General features: G+C 45.1%; 1 protein-coding gene across 1 annotated transcript; it reads right to left on the reverse strand.

The window, feature by feature from the left end:
• Positions 1-378: 378 nt before the first annotated feature.
• Positions 379-22,635, reverse strand: LOC146352873 (putative DBH-like monooxygenase protein 2). The gene is made up of 14 exons (XM_084829689.1): positions 22,625-22,635; positions 21,812-22,031; positions 17,472-17,618; positions 14,927-15,088; positions 13,542-13,625; positions 12,193-12,360; positions 11,542-11,644; positions 9,934-10,100; positions 7,457-7,548; positions 3,451-3,547; positions 3,283-3,342; positions 2,158-2,288; positions 1,476-1,590; positions 379-686 (listed from the first exon to the last, which is right to left on the reverse strand). Exons 1-14 carry the CDS (start codon positions 22,633-22,635, stop codon positions 447-449), a joined length of 1,797 nt encoding a protein of 598 aa, XP_084685815.1. The 3' UTR covers positions 379-446.
• Between the last annotated feature and the right edge of the window lie 253 nt (positions 22,636-22,888).

Raw genomic sequence — 22,888 nt, forward strand, 5'->3', positions numbered from 1 at the left:
TCACTGTTGCATGTCTTCCTGCACAATCACTACGAGGCACGTGGCTGAGCACAGGGGAGGAGGCACTCTAGAATGCAGTGGCTGGTTGCTGGAACACCCAGGCCCTCCTCTTCCTACTCTGCTTGCCCCATCTGGAAAGCTGGAGCTGCCAAATCTCTAGAGAGGCGAGGATACATGTTGTTCCCTTCAGCAGGGTTACGTTCAAAGTGAAAAACAGGAGAGGTCATCTTTAAATTCAAGGTAACCTGTTGGGACTTCTTTCCAGCACTGGCTTGCTTGCTCCAGCCTTGCACTTCATTTCCACAGTATTGGAAGTGTGGGTGGAAATCAATTCCCATCCACCATGCTGCTGAGATTTAAGAAAGGTAATAGAGTAATACGAGTGGCCACAAAAGCTTTAGTATGTTAGTGATATCCTATAACTGGTACTAATTGGTATGTGACTCTCAGAGTCTACACTGACAGGAGGTGAGAAGCCAAGAAAAACCCAAAAGTAAGAAGAGCAGGGCAGGAAGAGGACAGAGGTCCTTTGGGCTGAGAGCTGTGGAAGCCGCCGTTGGAGCTGCCTGGTTCTTGGCTTGCCGTTTGGGCCGAGGCGCAGGCATGGTGCTGGGAATGTTCCTGCAGGGTACTGGTTTGGTATCAGTAATATCTCGAATGAAGCTCGTTTCATTTTTCACCAGCTCCTGGAGGTAAGGAAAGAAAAACGTTAAAGATATATCAGCTTGTTGCAGTACTTGGGAGACTGGGCAACAATTTGGGCTATTTGGTTCCATCAGGACTAAAGCCATATACCGCCTTTTCTTGGTGAAATCAGGGAAAGTTGGACATAATTTGAAAGACTGAACTGCTAAAGGTACAAACTCCAGAGACCATTTTGCTGTCCTGATTTTTCCAGTCTGAACAACCTTTTGGGGGTAAGGCTGTGCAGCTGCAGGCACACCTGGACCACACTGTATTCTTTGACCTGCACAAATTCAAGTTCTGTCAGGCAAGAAATCAGCCTGTGCACCGCCACCAAGCACTGGCCAAATGGGGGAACTTCAGGAAAACCAGCCAGACTAGCAAGGAAACCTTTTACAACAGTATGCAGAGTAGCTAATGTCATACCTTCTCTAACCCCCCTAGAAGTTTTTAGATCACATTTGTTCAGTGGTTTAGGAATTCTGCTTCTTGTGCTGGCTACAGATTGCTTTTGTTTCTTTGCATCTTTTTGACGGGACCTGGGTCCTCCTTGTTTGGTTGCACGAGTTACAGAACCAACCTCTTTTCTCCTCCGCAGTATATTTTCCATCTTCACACATTACCAGATGCAGGGAATGCTTCTTCTGACATAAATATTGATTTCCCTGTTGGAAAATGCACATCCTGAACTGACCCCAAACTTCGCTTGTGGCCTGCACATGCTTGTTTTAACCATTCCTGATTTTTTAGCTGATAACATTGTTTACATCAAAAACGGAAATCCTGCTTACATCAATTGTTTTAATTAAGATAATCTGGTCTGCTTCCTTGCATGCCTTCTCTGCATTCTTGATGGTCTCGTTGTCCCATTCCACCATGTTAATGGCCATCATTCCTTCCATTGCACTGCAGCAGAGAAATGCATGAGGAGATGGACGACCATGGGTGTAGAGATGGAATGTGGAAAAAGAAGGAAATGTATCACATTGCCTGCATCATGGGAAGCTAATAATGGGTGAAGAAGACAGACACATCTTCTAAAGAAGCCTCCCCAAGATGTTGCTGGACTACAACTCCCTTCATCCCCAGCCAGTATGGTCAATGGTCAGCAGTGATGGAAGATGAAATCCAACGACATCTGAGGACCCAAGGTTGGGAAATGCTGTTCTAAAATGTGGCGGTTTGATCTGAGTTTTGAATAAACAGTTTCTGCCTCAGAATGCACTAAATGAGTGCTCAAACTACTTCCACCATACTTAGAACATGTGTCTTCACCCTATGGCATTATTCCAGCCTGTTACTGATCACAGTCTGCATTCCACCACACTGCATTCCACATTGCATCCCACCGTACTTTAGAACATCTGTCTTCACCCTATGGCATTATTCCAGCTCTGTTACCAATTGGAGAATGCATTCTTCCTCACGTGCCATTCCAGTGTTTTGCTCTGGTCCCAGCCCAGAAACACTTACTCTGCTGCTTCTTGGCCAAGTTGTTGCGCAACATACTGAATGTTTGGGTATCCCTGGCAGCTGGAGATGAAGTTGCGAGGATAGTAGAAGAGGAATGCCAGGCACATTTCATTCAGGGTGCTTGGCCCTCCCTGAGAGAAAGGCAGAAAACCATAACAAGTTCATCCATGCAACAGAGGTGAATTCACTGCAGCACAGTTACCAGCCCCTTCCATGACTATGAAGCTAGACAGGGAATTAGGACACCAGAATGGTAGCCGTGCTGTGCGGGGACATCACTTCAGACCCACAATACACACTTGCACCGCAGATACAGACGTAACTCTCATGGCTTTCTGCCAAGACAATCCTTCCCTGGGAATGGTAGCTTGATGAGAGTACTAAGAATTCTGCATTTGCGACCCTTAGGGCTCTGCTCCATGGTTCCATGGAAAGAGGAAATGAGTACTGAATCAGATTAGGTTTGTAGTGTAACAGTGGCCAGTGTATGGCTATACATGAATATAAATATATACAGATTTTTACTTTCCAGAAACTTGGAGTCAGTCTAGTCAGTTTTACCACGCCACTGTCTCAGTGGAGGCTGGTAGCTCTGACATTGGTAGGGCTGTGCATTTGCGCTGTTCCAGTTAGAACCAGTCAGATCCCTAGAGGAGCCATCCAAGGGGCTGAACCCAGCCACCAAAATAGCTTCAGCACATTGGACAGCCCCATTGGAGTTCTGGCTGCTTCTGACTGAAACCAGAGTAGATTCACTGCCCCACCGACATCGGAGCCACCAGTCTCCACTGCAGTGACCTCTGGGACAAAATGTGGCAATTCATGTAGGAGGTTCCTGGCAGGATGGAAGCAGTGAGAAGGAGACTCACATGCAACCCAACCTTCCCACCATGCTCCATGTCCACAGGTCGACATCCCATCCCTTTTATCTCCCCTCTCCCTGCAGCATTTGACTTCCCTCCACTGTCTGGTAATGGAACCTGAAATCTTGTCCCAGGCCCTGCAAGTTGTTACTAACAAATACTACCTATCTGTGTATTCTGGGAATGGCCAGATTTGATTTTCAAAAGCTGTCCACCCACCATCTTCTCCTCATGCTTAGCTGGCTTCCAGACAAGAACTTACAAAGGTCAGCCCTGTTCGTTCTAGGGTTTGATAGTGACATTCCACCAGGAACTCATCTCCCTGCAAAAAAAAGCAGACCACAAGGTCAAACCTATAGAATGGAGGGTCACAACAAAAACTGGGTTATCACCTAACCATGGCTCAAGGGGGCATCCCAGAATAACATACAGGTTTCAAAACGATGACCTCTTTCAAGGCTCTTGTCTCCTGGAGATTGAAATCATACTTATTGTCTTCACAGAGGACTCTCAGCTGCTCTCCATTCCTGGGAGTGGAGACAAAGAAATCGGAGATATAGACAACTCATCATGCTGTTGAGAAGGAACTAATTGGGGTAAAAAGACCAACCAATATCTGATCTAATGACTTCCCGATGAACATTTCCAAGAGTGAAGATTAATATTGCAGAAATGAAGCAACATCTGTTGGCTCTGTTCCAGTTTGTCCATACAATCAATGAAAATAGGTTTTGTGGCTGCATTTGTGCCACCCCCACCAGCATAGGTCTTTACTTGTTTTGGAACAAGTGGGCCATCCTCTTTTGGCAAATAGGGTATGTTCCATGCCAGACTTCTGTTTAGTGTCCCTTGGTTTTGTGGTGGTTCATTTTCTTCCCCCTTCTAACTTTTTTTGCGATACACACTACTCAGGTACAGGTTGATGTGCACAATTCCTTCCCACAAGATTATTTAGATAGAGAGAACTTTTTCTCCCTTCCTCATTATACTAGAACTCAAGATTCATCTAAGGAAACTGATTGGCAGGAGATCCAGAACAGCCAAAAGAAAGTAATTCTAGTATTTCTTCACACAAATGTATAATTCACTTATAGCCTTCACTGTCACAAAATATGGTAATGCCACCAGCTTTGATAGATTTTAAAAATAATTAAGAGGAATTCATGGAAAGTAGTTGTGGCATGTGGCTGACCACTATTCAAAACTGGACACCAGTCTAGATGGATATTTGGTCTGATCCTGCAGGGCTCTTCTTTTTAATTCTCTCTGTATGTCTGTGAGTAAGTGTATGCGATTTATGTGTGAGAGAAAGACTTATAGGTACATTACCATGAGTGAAAACTATACCTTAAGAAATAGAAGTAAGGCTGATATTTTGTTACGAATACTTGAAAGGGAGACATAGTGCTCTTCTGCTATAGGAGACCTGCACAACTTGACACCCAGCAAATCAAATGCAGCCCAGAAGCCATGTAGGGCATGTCATTCATGCCTTGACAAGTCACTCCTGTTTTTGCTTGCTACTGAGACTGTCAGAACAGGGATGGGGGAAGCCCATGTAGGCATCCTGCATGCACCCATGAAGGCTAAAAGGGTGGGGTAGGGTGAGGGCACACATGCAAGCTCCACCCCCAGCATCCCCATCCCTGACTGCTCAGTCCCTGATGCTCCCATGTGTAGCCAGGAGGACTGAAGGGGGATTTTATTTGCATTCACTCGAAGGCGAGAAGAAGCCTCTGTGTCATTGGAGCCCACCTTTATCTGGGGGCGTATTTCCATGCTATCGGCTACACTTTGTTTGCAACTCTGTTGCTATGTTTCTCCAATCGCATCTTCTCTTTTTCCAGTTTCCACAGTGCTTAAAGTCCCAGCTTATCATAGCTGTAGCCTGGAGCTCTGTGCTGTTTCCACTGAGCTCCAATCGAATTATTTTCTTGATGGCTGAGTGGAGTCTGGGTGGAGTCTGGGCTGGGTCTTATTACCTCATCAGCGTTCCCGCCTCCTTGGCCGTGTTTCCAGGACAACGGAAGGAGAAGCTAATGGAGGAGTACCGGATTTTTAAAAAGGAATCAGCTTTGCTGTGAAGAAAGGCTCCTCCGCCCCCCGCTTTCTCCTTTCCCCTGAAAGTCCAGATGCACCAGCATTTCAGGATCAAGTCTCATTGAGCACAATGGGAGTTACTTCCGAGTAGACACACATATGCTTGTGCTGGGAAAGGAGAGGGAGAACACAAAGAAGGAAACCAGCCCCCATTTCAACCCAGAGGACCTAATTGACCACAATGGGAGTTACTTCTGATGAGACAGTAATGGGTTTTGTGGGGGAAAGAGCGCAGTAAACACAAAGACAGAAACCAGCCCCCATTGTAGCCTTCAGGATATCTACAAAGAAGCTGTGAAGTACTTTCTTCCTAAGGCAATTCATCGGAGGCTCGTAATCCTGCTTGGTCACTTAATCGCACTTAAGGAATTGGGTTTTAAAGTGTGCTATTTCAATTGAGGGAGAACCTCTGTAAGTGCTGATGTGGGCATTCAAAGGCAAGCCTCATCGACCGCAATGAGGAGACACTAATGAGGAGACACTAATGGGTTTCTTGTGGGAAATAAATGGAAACCAGCCCCCCTTTTAATGCACAGGTTCTCTATATGGAAGCTGTGAAGGAGTTACATCCTAAGACAATGGACCAGGGCCTCAAGATCGTGCTTAATCACATTGAAGTAATTGGACTTTGATATGTGCCATGTCAATTGAGGGGCTTCTCTGTTATTTCTGAGGTCATTGAGAGGGCAAGCCCCATTCAGCACAGTGGGAGAAAACACCCCGTGACTGGGGTCATGGGCTGTGTTCTGGTGTTTATTTTCAATGATGTTTTAAAAGTTTGTCCCTCGGCATCCTGCTCCAAAATGGTGATGAAACTTCTGGAAAACAAGGAGGGAAAGGGTTGGGTCACTGAGGTCAGAGCGACACACCCACAAAGGCCAGGCTATGCGCTCCATGGGTAGGACTATGATACTGAAACCAGTGTGGTTTTGGAAACAAGTCAGTAATGGAGCTGAAGTAAGCTGGAAAAGTTGGACTATAACCAGTCTCAGAAGAAGCGGTTTTTCTGCATTAAAATGAGGGGCTGGTACTGAATGGTCACAAGATCATGGAAACACACAGACCTCACCGTACAGCCAGGTTGGAGTAAATCACTGATGGAAACACAGCCTGGGTCCCAATCACATGGAGGCTTTTCCTCAAATTCAAGCAGATGCAAGTAGAAGTCCTTTCCCGTCAATGTGGGAAGATAGGCACTGAGCAGGTAGGTATGGAGGTGTGCCCCCCTCACTACCCCCCACCCTTTAGCCCTCAGGTGAGCTTGCAGAACACCTGCATAGGGCTGTAGTGTGTGTGGCACTGTCAGGCTGTCATCAGCTGGAGGGCTGTCTTTGGCCTGGTGGTCACAAGGTACGTAGGCCTTAGTCAATCATTTTTGTTGATTTCTGATGGGATTATTTTTAAATCAAGATGGGGCTGTTAGCATATAAATTAGGTATCGATCGTTATTCTGGTATTTCATATAATTTAGAAAATAATTCAGAAGCAATTTTACTTCATATTCTTCAGAAAGCTCAATCCCACCTGTGACATACCTCATCTCTGCAGGCCAAAGTAGATGTACTTGCAGCAGTCCATGTGCTTAGAGCAGCCTTCCCCAACCTGGTGCCCTCCAGGATGCTTTAGACTACAACTCCCAGCATTCCTGACTGTTGGCCATACTGGATGGGGCAGATGGGAATTGAAGTCCAGAAATCTGGAGGGCAGCAGGTTGAAGAAGGATAGTTTAGACATCAGCACTCTTCAGACAACATACCTCTAGTGAGTGAATGTGTGTGTGTAGGGGACCTATTTACATTCAGCTGTACATCTAACTGTGTGTAGCTCTCTCTTTCTGTGTGTGTGTGTGTGTGTGTGTGTGTGATCCAGCTTACCAAGAGACAGCCATGGAGCACACAGTTGTATGTATGGAGACTCCTGTAGACATTCAAGGTTGGGCCTGTCAGTGAGAGTCCTCCCCCTGCCCCTCAGACATGCATTCACTCAGCTTATGTTATTTGAAAAGTGCTAAGGAACTGCCCCAGTTGCATAGGCAGAAGAGATGAAGTCCAACTTTAAAAGCAAATGCAGCACAGGAGTGGGGAATGCAAAACTCTTCTGGCCATGCCTGACCTTCCCCTAGCTACTCACATTTCTCCACAGCTGAGCTCCAATAGTGACTGTGACCTAGGTGGGGAGACAAGGTGCAGCAGGGGTGTGTGTTGGGGCGGGGGGTTCTCCACCCCTCACATTTTGCTTTTAAAGTCAGAAACTCACCCACCTTCTTTCCATGTGATTGCGGGAGTCCCATAGCTGCCATGTCCAATTAGGCCCACACGTAGAATAGCTGTTCTTACCGGTATTGGACACCTCTCACTCCTCGTCCAGCCAAGTGGGTGTGCAGCAAGTAACCAAATACATGCATATCAGGCACTGGAGCCCCATTCATCTAGGGAGAAAAAAGGCCAGTGAATGGCTTCTGGAGAATGTGCTTCATGCTTTGCGCAAACAGAGTTGCTGCAGAGGGTGGCCAGGTGTCCTACTTTACAAAGGAAAGTCCCCTACTTGAAGGCCTGTCAGAGGACAATCCTCTACTTCAAGGGCAGCCCAGTCCAAGTCCAGTTTAGAGGTAAAGAACCATCAAAAGAAAGAGCTGGGCCTTGAAGCTGCCCATCAGCAGCACCCGGACAGCAGTTTGAGCAAGGCACACGCATCACCTGGTCACAGTCTTCCAACTATGGTGAGATGTACAGTATTTCTGCTGTACTACATACTTTTAGGGTGCAATCCTATGCATGTTTAGACACAAAAAGTCCTTCAACTACCAGCATGCCCCATTAATAAATTAAATTAATTCTGTTTTACAGTATTTATTAATTTATTAAATGTATTAAAGTATAGTAATTATTTCTAAACGTGCATCTCTCTCTATAAAGTAGGATGTGCAAATTGGTGTCTTCTTTTGTCCTCCTTTTGGGTGATGTGCAACTAGCCGACCTATTGCTGCAGCGTCGTCGTATATACAAAACCAGCTCTACATTTTCCACCTGGTTCATACTGAACACTTGGCCTGGCAAACATCCCAGGAAATCATTCCATATTTGCTGATCCTTCTGGCTTCCCAACCTGAGCCACTGTGACAGTTTGCTTATTATCAGCTGCTCTTGGGCACACTGCTAAACAAGGAAGAAGCGCAGCCTGCTACCGACATGGCCAGGCTGACTCACATGGTGTTTGGCAGGTCATCCTCACCTGTAGGAGAAAAATAAGGGCCAAAGGAGATATCATACTGAACCTCACTTGCAATCTCGCTGGTTAAAAAAATGTGCATGTGAGAGAGTGGGGTATTTTTATCAGGGCCGTAATGCTTGGGCTGGGAAGGTTTAACCATTTCCTCCCCTGCCTTAGTCCAAGATAAAAATCCTCCCCAACCCCCCCTGCAATCAGCCCCAGGAAGGAAGCCTCCTTTGGCACTGACGGGGGCTTTCCTCCTGGAGCTAATAACAGCTTTGAGGGGGAATTTTCAGTGGGACCACTGCAGGGCGGGAAAGGGTTATACAGTCCCCATGCACTGTGGTCCTGACAAGCCCCCTCCCATGCCTGCTATTAATTTCTTTTTTAACAGACAGGGCTGCAAGTGATGCATTTAGCACCACATCTACTTTGGCCCTAAGGGCCAAACTAGATATTACATGGGAAATGCATGAAGAGCTGTGTGACTTTTTAAAGCAGAAAAGCAGCCTTTTCCCTCCTTACCATTTGGCCCCCTCAAAATTGTCCCCCAGCCCCTCTCCTCCAATGTTTTCCCTCCATCTGTGGAAACCATAGATGATTCTTGTATTTTCCCCTCATTGGAAACCTTCTAGGGCCCACCTGCCAGCAGTAGGGAAGGCTGGACCCCAACATGGGTGGGACCAGTATGCAAAGTGAGTGGGGAAGACCCCCCTCACACTCACGCACACATGCACTCTCCCCATCCAACCATTCATTTCTCTCTTCATCACTTCTCCCCCGCCCCATTTTTTTCTCTTCCCTGCCTTCTCTCTCCCCTTCCCCCCTCAGTTGCCTCACCTCCTCTATCCTACCCACATGCAGCATCAAGACATTTTAAAAAAAAATCTCCCATTAGCATCAATGGAAGCATCAATAGCATCAATTCTGCATAGGGGGGCAATTTGTGAGGGTTGTAGAGAATGGGGAGGGAGAGAGGGAGAAGTCTTCCCTCCCCAGCTGTAAACCCCAAGGCTCTCCTACACAACAGTTAGGCCTTTTCTAAATGTCTAATTGTTGTGCTGGGGAGAAGGGGCAGGGGACACAATAAATTTCAGGGAGGAGTGCAGTGCACAGGGAGGAGAGAGTTAGCCCTTCCCTCTCCAACACTCCCTCCCCCTAAAATGTCCTGTGTGGAAATTAGGCTCTTTAAAATCCTCCACCGGTACTAACGGAGGCTTTTAAAAAGTCTCATTCTTGCATGGCAGGTGGAGGGGGACTTGCAGGCCAGAGGTCCTCTACCCCTGCTCTACAGGGAGAAAAGCAGGTTGAGGAGGGTGATTTTGAGCAGACAAATGACAAAGAGTTAGGTGTCTCCTCTCTCTGCCACTCCTGTGCTCAGACTGGCAGCTTCATGTTGGGAGATAGGGAAGGTGTCTCCTGTGGGATGTATAGCTTGGCCCTAATAACGACCTGCCCACCACGGGGCTTTTATAACGATGATAAGAAGATGAAGTGTGTGAGGTGCTAGTCTGAATACTCTACAGTGCCATATAATTGCTAGTTACAAGTGGAGGTGATGGGGTGGGCCAAGGAAAGAGCCGTGCAATGATCCAGAGCTTACCTCTTCAAAATGGCTGGTATTGCAGATGCCATAGGACAGGAAAGAATCTGCTCCAGGGGGGATGAAATGGATAGGAAAGGTGAAGATTCCTGTCTGCAGCACCCCCATGTCGTAAGGACGCAGCTCCGGGGTAAAGTAGAGTCGTATCCCCGAGTTGTCAATTAAGTCTTAGAAAAGAAAACCATAAGCTAAGCTGCTGGTTCTGCACAGGTTTCCATGTGAATGAGATAGTCAGAAGCTCCTTTACCATTTGTGTGAAAAATCAGGGGGTTTCCAATAATGAAGATTATATATACTAATCTGTACATTAAATATGCGCCTGAGTAGCAGATACTGGGGACAACCAACATGCAAAGGCCATCATCTTCACATCCTCCCCACAGGTCTACAAAGATAATTCTTATGTTCTTACCTAATGACACATGGGACCTTAGACAGAGTTGCTGGACTCTACCTCACCTCACCATCATCCTGAACAAACCTCCTGAAAAGCAACCAGTCTGATTCCTCTGGTAAGCACTTCATAGGGAGAAATGCTTACGGATAATGTAAATGAATATTTATAGAAGGACTTACTGTCAATATAATGGCTGTTCAGACAACCCCAACAGGGGTACAATGAATGAGTGTGGGAGCACTGTGATTGCTCCACTGGCTACACCTTGTGATGTCAATGTGCCTGTTGTTCATGTCCCCTGGTACCCAGTCTCAGCTACACTGAGATTCTGGATTTCTCCATTGTTTCCTATGGGCAGTTGACACTTCTACTCGGGGAGTGATCAAAAATGGCTTCCAAACCAAGAAGTTCAGCACTGTATGAGAGTCTACACATTAGGGGTCAGGAGCACAGAAGCTCTTTCGCCCTGAGGGTCACATTCTGTTCCAGAGAAGCTCTTGTGGGTCACATTGCAGTGCTGGGTGGGGCCAAAGACAAAAAGGGTGGGACCAAAAATACTAGCATCTTTTAGCTTAAAGCTCTTGCTGACAGGAACTAAGCCTCAGAGAGTCATTTCAACCTTGTAGAATGGGGAAAAAACTGCACAAAACTGGGAAACCACTAAATGATTGGTGGTTGGGGGGAGGGGGAGGGGCCGGGGGGAGGGGACGTGGATCTCTGAGGAATCCTGGAGGGCCAGATTGGATGCCCAGGTGGGCTGGATTTAGCTCCTGGGCCTGAGGACTCCTGTTATGAGTCTATGGCTGTGACAGTTCACTGGCTCCTCCTACCTTTGCACAGGAAATACCATCAGGAAACAAGGAAATCTGGGACTTGTAGTCTTGAGAAGGCATGTCATACCAAAAGGTGCACATTTCTCAAACGACAACTCCTAGAATTTCCTGTACATGCTCTCGCTCTCTCCACCCCATATAGACATTCTTTCTCTCTCAATCTCTCTTTCTCTCAACACCCCATATAAATACATAAATATAGGGAAATATGTTTGCACAAACATCCTCAAGCATGATTTATAGCTTAGCCTCACTCTCCCCCTCCTGGTACTGGGCTCCCCTGAACCCCTGGGCCTCATCCCACCCCCAGGATCCTGCCCCATATCCCACTTCAGCCCCGCACTTTTCCTCATCCAATTCACATGTCCTTTTACTTACCTGGAATTAAGTCAAAATTGCTGTAGTGGACTTCTAAGCGGATCCACTGGGCATCCCTTGGGGTACCAATGGAAATTCCTGTTTCATCTGGGAACATGTAGGACTAGTTGAGGAGAGGGGGTGAGTAGAGGGAGAGAAGAAAAATTGCTGTTCACAAATAATCACTTGACAGTTGCGTCACCTGTTCCCTTGGCCTCAGAATTTGATTCTGCCTAGAGGTCAATTATATTTTAAATTCACTGAATCTGCAGTCCCACACCCACATACCTGGGAATGTGCCTCACTCAATTCAATGGGATTCACTTCTGAGGAGACATGTATGGAATTGTGGTGTGAGGCAGGGAAGTGTCTGGCAGCCCTTTCATTGCAATGGGACATGCCCAGCAGAACCTAGTGGTGAATTGCGCCCTCGGTGACCGAAATGGGCCTGGCACTTAAAGAATGGTATGCAGTTGGTTAAAAGGACTGGGCCTCTTTACTCCGGCCTCAGGGAAGCAAATTCCTCCCTCATCTCCAGAAGCTGCTATGAAATAAAAATTTTGAAATTTGACAAATACATGGCTCTCCTAGAGACAGGATTTCAGACTTCGGTGTGGAAGTTTGATCAGACAGGAAGTGGTTCACTTGATCTGGAAAATTCCACATACTCACCCCTCCTCCTACAGCCCAGCCCACAACGATTTGGGAGCACAGGGCAAAATCGGGATCTGCTCCATAGCAGTCACTGACGCCTTGAGGCAGCACACTCGCATTGCCACAGGCATAAACCAGGATGTGGTGTACCATGGTTTCATTCCGGGGTGTGATCATGGGCTCAAACTATAGACAGAGAAAATGACACAGGAAGAAATCTGACTGAGTAGTGCTGCTCCTTAGGGGTGTTAGAAAAAGTTCTTGCTTCTGGTCAAATGAGAGGCCAGGCAGGCGACAGTGGAACCAACAAAGTTTTATTGATTGTTTTGCAAAACGGGTGCAGAGCAGTCTGGACCCAGAACATGGCGCGCCCAATCTTTTTATACCCCCCCCAACAGCTCAATACTTCCCCATCAGTTCTTGTCTCTGCGCATGCTCTCAGTTTACTGACCCATTGTTCTTTGTCTTTTCGCCTGCTCTCAGTATAAACTGACCTGTTGTTCTTTGTTTCTTTGCCTGCTCTGTTTAAGCTGACTCATCTGTCACGTGTCATGCCTACGTGACCGAGTCACTAGCTACACTAGCTATTTATGACCTCCCCTTTTTATCTAACAGGGGGAACGCTAAGAAGTACAGGAAAGGGTTGTAAGGCAGGGAAAGTTCCCTGTCTGAGAGGCATGGGTGTGTGTTTTTTTGTTTTTTGTTTATCCCTAATGCCCTGGAAGTAGAATGTCTGGTGCTTTGCATTTTGGGAAAATAACGATAGCAACTGCAGGCACTGTGGGGACCTCATCCCACCCCTGGATGCTCATGTAGGAGGGCACCCAGAACAGCACTCTGAGAAGGGCCCCCTGAACCCTGGAGCTAGCCCTGAAAACTAACTTGTGAGCTCATGGCAGACACAAGTTTCAAACCAGGGACTTCCTGTTTTGCAGCTTGCACAAGACGACTACTAAAATAATCATAAGATAAGAACAAACTGTGCTGCATTGTATACAAAGTACTCAAATTGCAAGGGATACCATCATTAGGCAATTCCCGAACAGAGTCTGGAAGTACCAAAGGTGTCCTGCTATCTGTTCTAAAACTACTTCTTAGGTGGCCCATCAGGATTCTTCCCTTTCATAATTAGAACAAACTCTCAAGTTATAGACTAATGATGCCTTGCAGAACTGAAGTTTATGTGAGGCCCCTGTTACTCCTCAATGAGTCACCTTGAGTCAATGCCTCCCCCCCCCCCATTTGGAATGGACTGTTTATCAATATGATGCCTGGGGCAATTGTCCTCATTGCTCCCCCTAAAAACAGCCTGCAGTGAGCCTTTGAGAGGATAAACACAACCCTGCCTGCTTTCTTTCCACAGTTACCTTGTAGATGTGATGCTTTGTCTTGACTATGGGCAGTGGGATGAAGGTACAGGCATAGGTGGTCTCATCCACTGGGATGGGGAACTGAAAAACAAAGTCAAAGCACACACAAAGCATTGTGGGGTGGCCAGACCCTGACCCCCAAATAAGTTTTTGCACCCTTAAGCACCATGTTGGAGAGCGCTTTCATGCATACGGCTTTTCTTGTTAGGAATTAGGATGCTTTCAATGACAGGAGAGGCCACATCCTCTGAAACTTCCTCCTGCTGTGGATTTGTTAAGAAGCCTGGCCCTACCAGGAGATAAAGTGAAGCCACTTGCCTTGAGTAGTGGATTGGAACAGAAGGGGTGGCAGATTAGTATAATTCCCTCTAAAATGAAGTGAGTACCCCATGCAGGACAGTAGGGCAACTATATGGAGCCACCCACAGATATCCCATGAACTCTCAAGGTAAATTTAGTTTGTAAAGTAAAAAAAAATCATGGCAAGACTGAGAAGCATGGTTATGTGTTGCTCTCATACTGCCATGGAATCCTGATCATGAAAACAAGATCATGGGGATACCAGATTCCCTTTGAGCAAATGCCTGTATTCTTGTACCCAATGCACTGGCAACAGGATTAATGTGTGTCAACCACTTTTTGCATGGTGTAGAAGAATCTTTCCATCCACTACAGTTGTTCTGCATATAGCAGAGCTTGATATGGTTTCCTAAACATTGGCTACCCTGCAGTTCAGCGCAACATTCTAAGCAACTGTTCCACTGCAAAGTCAACAGGTTCTATAACTGACATTTCAGTTAAAATAATGCAGAAGTGTAGGGAAATTGCTATTGCGGAAAAATTGGGGTGAAATTGCTATTACAGAAAATCTTACTCATCAGCTGATGTTTCTGATAATTTTGCCACTTTACTTTGCCACCATATACATGCTATGCAGGCTCAGGTGGGGTGGGGGGATCAATGGAGAAACCTGTTAAATATACATTTATTGATTTAAGCAAAAGGAGATGAAGTGAGAAAGAATAACTATTGAAGATGGTAATTTGAATAACAAAGGAAGGTGCTTTGTTGTGTGTGATCAAATGTTTACGGTGAGTTTAATATCAATGAAACTAATGTTAGGATATTTATTCGCAATACAATATAATTTATTATAAATTATTTGTAGTTTTGTCATATACAGTTTCTTTTTTAACCTAAAATTATAATAATATATAAGTTGAAAAAGAGTAAGAAAAATAATACTGCCTTGTGAGTAGCATGGCCACCAGTGTGAATGAGTGACCTTCCTGTCTACTACAAAATACTGAGCTTTGTGATGTTGCTGAATGGAAATGCTCAGTGAGATTCATGAGCTTTGTCGTTAGTGGCTGCCTACTCACATCATTTAGCTTCAGATCATACACGTGATAGACACTGGGCAAGTGATATTCATCTTCAGTTGACACCAGCATCATGAAAAGAGACTTGTGGGTTATTTTTCCTTTGAAGAAATCGATCGTGTCATCTGTGCCATAGCCAGTAATCAGTCGTAGGGTGTCAGTCTGTGCAAGGAGAAGTTAAAAGGAAAATCTCCACTGTAGTATCACATTGTCACATGTACCTGGACACACAGGCAAACTGGCAAGTAAAAAGAAGATAAAGATCTCTCATTTTTCACATTTTGGATTAAGAACAGCCAAATTAGTCAGAGCAACCATGTGTCTCTATTAATTCTCTATCTCACCATATCCGTAGTAACAATGCATTGTAAAACATACCAATTAGCTATGACTCTCCCATGCATGCTATATTTCTGTTGCATTTTAGGTAGGAAATAAGCTGTCCACCCTGATTCTGTCTGTAAGAATCCACAGATTAGTCAAAGATATTTAGATGTTAACCCCTATCAGAATCTGTATATAAGGGGGAAGGATTGGTGGCTAGCCATCCTTTGGGGTACAGATTCTTGACCTGAGCTCCCAGGCAGGGATGTGCATTGTTGATAAGAATGGAGGGTTTGCTGAAACAGTGGACAGTCTCAGAAAGAGGATCCAAGGAATGCAGATTATAGTTCCAAATGGATCCTATCTATATGGAGAGCTAATGTGGTGTAGTGGTTAGAGTGTTGAACGGAGACTAGGGAGACCTGGGTTCAAGCCCTCACTTGGTCATGAAGCTCACTGGTGACTTTGGCGTAGTCACTGACTCAGTCTAACCTACCTCACAAGGTTGTTGTGAGGATAAAATGGAGAGGAGGAAGGAGGATTATGTACTCCACCTTGGGTTCTATAGAGGAAAAGGCAAGATATAAATATAACAGACAAACATTCTCTTGTAGAAAGCTACTGCTTGATTGACATTACAGCTTGGCATGGTTCAGAAAGTGTCAGTGTGTAGCTGTTTCAAAACGTGTGCCTCAGGAATGCCTCTTTCTTTTTTGGACAGATATATGAACGTCCTCACTTGGGAGAATTCATTACAGTGAACTGCCAGCCAAGAAATCTATTCTTACAAATTGTGAGTGCAACTTCTGAGTGTAACTGAAATGTCTGTGTGTTCATTCTGACAGTTAATGTGACACATTAACTGGAAGTTTTTTATCTGAAACACACACACACAGAGTACAATCCTATATATGCCGGGGCATGCTCCTAGATAAGTATGTTTAGGATTGCAGCCTTAGGATGCTTCCAAACCAGCAGCTGTTAGCGGCTTTGCTGTTCCACCATGAGCTACACATGGAATTGCAATCGACATCCCACACTTTGGGGATTATAGAGTTTTTGTGTGTTTGTGTGTTTTTGTGTGCTCTGTTCCATCCACACTAGTGGGTATGACATAGCCGTGTGGCCAGGGCAGGGAGAATTTACCTGAGCATGCCATTTTAAAACCATTTTTGGATCAATTTTTCAGTCAAGTAAAATTTCTGCTCTAAAGCAATTTTTACATTTCAGTGCGATTGTGTGATTATTTCCATAGTGGTAGAAGGTTGCAGGGGGTGGGGATAAGGGGGGAATAGAAACATGGAGGAAAAAACCCTGCAGTGATAGAATGGCACTGTCTGGAAACACTGAGAAGGCAGCATGTTTGTAAAAAAAACCAAAACCATTCTGTGTGTGTGTGTGTGCTGTAACACTTTTGAATGTAAGCGCTATTGCAGGAATGTTTTAATGTGTGTTGTTTTTTGTTTTTTAAGATATAGGTGAAAAAGTGCAAATTAAAAGTTTGATTAATGCACACAGCTAAAATGGTGCCCACTTGAAAGAAAGGTAACAGCAAAGGTGTGCTAAGGTATAGATGTGGTGGAGTAATAAAATACTAGAAACGAATGCACCAAAGCCAGAATACAGAGTGCTAAAATACCTCATAGGGGAAACACACCAAGTATCATAAAAGCAGAGACAAATGTTTTAAAATGATAGTAAAAGTTATCTTACATTTTATTAAAAAGCATGGGAAAAGAGAAAGGTCTTTACTTGGCGTCAAAGGATATTAACATGGGTACCAGGCGAGCCTCTCTAGGGAGAGCATTACACAACTGGGGGGCCACTGCCAAAAAGCCCGCTCCCCTGCAGTGGCCACCCTTCATACCTCAGCTTGAGAGGGCACTTAAATACTGTATTCTCTTTCAGGGAGTTTAATACTGGCAGTTGTACTGCATAACATTTTTTCATTGCTATTTTGTATTACATTCTAATTGTGAGCCAGTTTGGAAGCCATGTTTGGCTACAACCAGGATAGCAAGTATGCATTTTAAAGGCCTGTTCATTTCAGTGGGAGAGCTAAGCACACCCTTTAGACTCTCCCATTGTAAGACATGAGGTTTTTAAAAGTGCTTTCCCACAGTTCACACTTAAGCCTGCTAAACTCTTTTTTGGGTTGTGATCCAGAATGTACGCTGGATGGTGTCCTCACTTATGCGGGAGGCACTCCTGGCTTGATTACCGTGATGTCCAGGTCATGTTCATCACATGTTCGGAAATGTCGCCTGAATGCCATAGTGGTGGAAGTCGCGTCCTGGGTCAGTGACAGCAACTCATAGTCTTGGCTTTTGTCCTCCAAGATGGTTTCATCATTCACACCATGCCAGTCCTGAGTGAAACAAAGAGGACTTGGGAAGTTAAAAGAGCCAATGTGTTGTGGTGGAGAGAATGGTGGGTTCTGATCAGGGAGACCTGGATTCAAATTTCTGCTTCACGATAAATGCCCTTGGGTGATATTGGCCATTCATTGTCACTGACTTACCTTGCTGCAGGAGAAAATCCTTATGTATCGTGACCTGTGCCTTAGGTTGTAATCCTCTCTATGCCGATTTGGGAGTAGGCCACATTAATACTGTGGGACCTTCTTCTAAGTAACATGCATAGGATCAGGCTGCAAGGCTGCAAATGTTGGCATCCTTTCTTAAAAGAAAGCCCTTCTAAAATGAATGGGACTTACTGCTAAATAAATGTCCCTAGGATGGTGTGTAAAAGTCATTTTGTAGTCTGATATGGGTGTGAGAGACTGCTACCCACCCATATCATCATTTTTCATAACGTAATGAAAAATCAACCTGCTACTCTAGTCCATAAATGAGGATTTGCCATAACGTTTTGTGTATCATGTTGGTGGCCCAAATTTTTCTCCTAGGCTTACAGAAAAGCAAGCAAGTTAAAGCAAGTGTGAGATTTCACCCCTCTTAATCAGCTGATGCTGCAATCCTACGCATGCATACCTGAGAGTAAGCCCCATTGAACACAGTAGCAGCCAAACTACACTTTATGCCAATCCAGTGGAGGCTGGTGGTTCTGATGCCAGTGGGCGGTGAATCCGCATTGGATTTCAGTCAGAACCAGTCAGAACTCTAACGGAGCTATGCAAGGTGCACCTTGGGTAGTGCCTTTAGAATTCTGACTGGTTCTGACTGAAACCTGGAGCGGATTCACCTCCTCACTGGCATTGAAGTTCCCAGCCCCCACCGCGCTAATCTTGTAGCATTAACTGAGGGTTAGTTCCTTCCTTTAGTGTAACCGCGCATATCCCCATTTGGATTGGGACCACTGTACAAAGGATTAAACCTTTTCCACCCACTCCATTTACTTCCTGAATTCCCCCTTGTGGCAGGAGGGCGGGGCTACGAAAAGGAAAACATTTCCATTGGCATCGAAGTCTGGCTCTTAGGATCCTTCCCGACTAGGCCTTTATTGAACCATCAGCCTGCCTCATTCATGCAATTTTATGGGGGCTCCAAATGATGTCGTTTTCAACTTGTGATCTTCCCGTGTTTCCCCACCACTTCCTCCATCTTTTCTCTTACTGCAGGAAATCCATCAAGAAAGAAAAGATGGAATAGCTGCACAATACCTTCTACTTGGTAGTGCCAGGAGCCCTTCATCTGGAAGCACGAATAAACTGGATAAACTGGCATAGGAGTGTGTAGCACATTTCATTTTTGCAACTAATCATGTCTTGGAGACATGTTGTGTCACATTTTAGCCACTCAGTCAAAGACTGGTGAATATTTTTGTTTAAGAAAACAAACAAACATGCATCTTTCTTGGCATCAGCTTGAAGCAACATAAAGCTGAAACTCATGTGTGGGATGCACTTGACCTTGTCATTCAAAAGTCATTATGCTTCCCTTGAAATTCCTCAAACTCTTTGCCCCAGTTGGCACCTCTGAATTCACCTCAAGAGTTTCTCTTTACTAGGACTGCCAAAATTGTGAAATCAAAAAATTTTAATTCAATGCATGGGTCCAGAGTAGGTCCAGGGTGTATCACCAGGGACCAGAGTCCAGCATTTTTTGTCAGGTCCGGGGGCAGAGCCCAGCACAAAAGCTCTATATTCACCACACTTGTGTCAAGAGGTGGCAACCTTGGGCAGGTGCTGAGGGCCCACCACTGTTAATGCCACTGCCCTGAGCCCCCTTTTTAGTGCATTGTAGGCAATTAAAATGGGCATTTACATTTACTGGTGCTCATTGGAGGAGTATTAATATCACCACAACCGCTGCTGTCCTCCTTTTCTGGTAGATTCCACCTGCCCCTCATGTCTGCTGGAAATAGATAGGATGAGGATGGAGGGGAGGGACCACCTGCCCTCTGACATGGGGGCCCATGAGCACATGTGGGGGGGAGACACCAGAGGACCCAGTGCCAAAGGCTCCCTCAAAACTGGAGCTGGGACTGTTAGTCACTTAAGGCACAGAGCTTGTTATTTAAAAACAACAACAAGCCAACAATACCTGAGGAGAGAAAAACTGGCCTTGCTCTTTTGCATTTCTGGCAACTGGGCCATGTCCCCCCTGTTCAATTGGCAATTGTATTTCGCATGCAAAACTCAGTTTTAATTTAGGGTTGTGCAGAACTTCCCTGAAAAATTTTGCTAATTTTATGGAAACTTGTTTTCCTTGCCTCAGAATTCCTCAGGTGGTTCACACAAGCAGGAAGTTCCAAACCTACCTCAAAATTTTGCCCAATGCAAAATTCAGCAACATCCCTAGCTGAGACATATGAGAAGATACGAAGATGAAATGAGAAAATGCCCATCAAACCCATCTGAAACAATGTACTTTAAGGATGCAATCCTATGCATGTTTAGATAGAAAAATGTCCTACAACACCCAGCATGGCCCAGCCAGCATGGCTGGCTGGAGGGTTGCTGGGAGTTGTAGGACTTTTTTCTGTCTAAACATGCATAGGATTGTGTCCTAAAACAATGCAACTTTCCCCTTTCACTTAACAATCTTTGCTTTTATTTAGGGTGGCAAAGTGGAAGTATTTCACTGCTCTGCACAGTAGCATATCCAAGAAGCTAATCTCAGCAAGAGATTTCTCAACAAGAAAATATGTGCATCAATGGGCTGGTTCATACATGTAAGGTTATCGCTTTAGTGCAACATCAGTGAGTCGCTACAGAAAGAACTTACACAGTACCTCAGAGACAATGCTGTTCAATGGAGTCATTTCAGACATTTACTGCCAGTCATTAAACAACCATGCAATGCGAAAATCAAATGATTTACTGCATGTATGGAGTGGTGCAACCCTGGAAAACAGATCTCTGGCAAATTTTACAACCCCCCCACCTTTTTTTTTTAATCACTTGCCCTCAAATTCCCATGTTCTTATCATTTACAAAATTGCTGGTATCATAATTCCCTTATACAAATCAATAGTGTAGCCATATTTGGAATAATGTGTACAGTTCTGGTCATGCCACCCCCATCAGGATATCATAAGTGCTTGGAAAGCTGTAGAAAAGGGTGACACAAATGAACAGGGTGTGAGTACTGGAGCATCTTCTCTGTAAGGTGAGGCTAAAGCCTTGGGGTTTTTTAGTTTAGAGAAAAAATGACCTGGGGCCTGGAAGCAGGGGGATGGACATGACAGAGGTTTATAAAAGTATTCATGGTGTGGAGAAAGTGGACAAAGAGAGGGTTTTCTCCCTCTCTCATAATACTAGAATTTGGAGTCATCCAATGAAATTTATTGGCACAAGATACAGGACAGACAAAAGAAAGACGTCCCCCCGCCCCCCGATGATACATACTTTATGGAACCAGCCACCACAAGATCCCTAGATGAGGTTGCTTTAAAAGAGGCTCAGACAATCCATGGAAGAAGCACGGAATGCTTCTTGCTGGGGAGCAACAGCAGGAGAGGGAGGCTACTGCCTTCCACTCCTGCTGGTAGCTTTCCCAGAGGCATCTGACTGTCAAATGTGGAAAGCAGGATGTTGGATTAGACTAGACCTTGGCCTGATCCAGCAGTTCTTATTTTACCATGGGATGAGAAATGTTTTAAAATGTTGAACAAAAACACTGTCACCTTCCCCCTCTTTCTCCCATTTAAAAAAAAAAAAAACATTTTTGAGAGGGGTATTGGCTTGAGGATGCAAATTCTGCCTTTGGATAAGGGCACAGTTAGGGGAGCAGCTTCAATAATTCTTGCATGTCTGCAGATGATCTGATCATGCTCAGACAGAACAGGATGAAAAAATAGGTCAGGGGTGCATTTCCTGGTGCTCTGCAAGCCCTTTTTATCTGTCATTTTGATGATGTGAGTGTAGCCCCCGGCGTAAACTGAAATGATGTTCGGCACATATGTTAGGGAGTGCACACAATAGAGACTGCAATACCTCTGAAAGCATAACTCCCATTGGTCATGCGAAACAATCATCTCTAAATTCATGTGTAACTGCAGTCAAGATGGAAATAGCCCCCTCCCTCTCCCTGCCCCATGATGTGCAGAGCCAAGCTCTTTAGAAAGTGGAGGAGATGGTTCATGTTGTCAACTTACCGAGAAATAGATGTTCCCATCGGGAAGGACTCCACCAATCACAAAGTCTGCCCCAGACATCTCTTTATTAATGGTGAAGCCAAAAGCCACCCATCCAGTTGACTGGGCTTGAAGCTCAAAAGTCATCATGGCATTTTCATCATCGTGGTCCCATCGGAGGTATATCTCATGTGAGGGATCCAGAAACACAGAGAAACGCAGTGGAGGAACCGAGGAGTGGCTGGAGCAAAGGCACACGGTGGACATGAGAAACAGCAGGCTTTTCATACATGGGTGGCTCATCATTTTAGGAGTGGCGTCTGCCCCCCCCCACACACACACACTCTCTGAAAGAGTTTTCCCTACGCTAGCTACCTTGTGGTGTGGAGGAGACCCAATTTATATGAAATACCAGGGACCGGTTGGGACTAGTGCCAGAGAGGAGGGACAGTGATTTAGGTTCTCCAATATCAGATTTAAAAGGTGGGATAAGTGCATCATCTTACATAAGAAAATGGCATCCTTCCTAAAGGGTATTTGTTGTTGCTTTTTTTAGGTGCATTTTTCAGGTGCGACATTTCTCCTTGCCCACATGTTGCAAAATGTGTATAATAGCAACTTCTAAAGATATTTGGTGGTGGAAAAGCTGTGCTGAATATAAAGTTAAGGGGTACGTTTTCAAATTGTGTTGATATATTTATGATAACTAAGCTCTATTGGTTTGTGAATCTGAAAAAAAGCAACAGAACATGAAGCTGGTGAGCCGTCTGTTTCTCTATCTAGCACTCCATCTGTAATCCAGGGCCAGATCTACACCTTGTATCATATCATTACGATCCCGTCATGGTAATGCTATAATCCCCCTTGTGCATATATACCTTGCAGGACACACAGTGACATTTGTTGTGGTATTTTGGATAATGTGGAATAAAAAGCAGGGAATAACACTATGATAACGGTATATAGAATGTGTAATATGCCCCAGCTGTTACCAGTGCACTTTGATACCGCTGTGAAGCAGCAGTGCGGACCTAGCCCAGGGCTCTCAAGCTCCACCGGCTCCCATGGTGATCCTTCCACCTTTTTGTGGCTGTGTGT

Source organism: Heloderma suspectum, chromosome 2, assembly GCF_057233095.1.
Source record: "Heloderma suspectum isolate Gila_16-S chromosome 2, 16-S_ref, whole genome shotgun sequence".
NCBI classification, from domain to species: Eukaryota; Metazoa; Chordata; class Lepidosauria; order Squamata; family Helodermatidae; genus Heloderma; species Heloderma suspectum.

Bases quoted from the DNA above. Each gene is read 5' to 3' on its own strand.
- LOC146352873 (XM_084829689.1), bottom strand. The intron at 3,548-7,456 runs GTAAGAACAGCT...CTCCACTCCCAG, and splicing joins GTGAGAGGTGTCCAATACCG to GAATGGAGAGCAGCTGAGAG. The intron at 3,343-3,450 runs GTATGTTATTCT...TTTTTTTTGCAG, and splicing joins AGGTCATCGTTTTGAAACCT to GGAGATGAGTTCCTGGTGGA.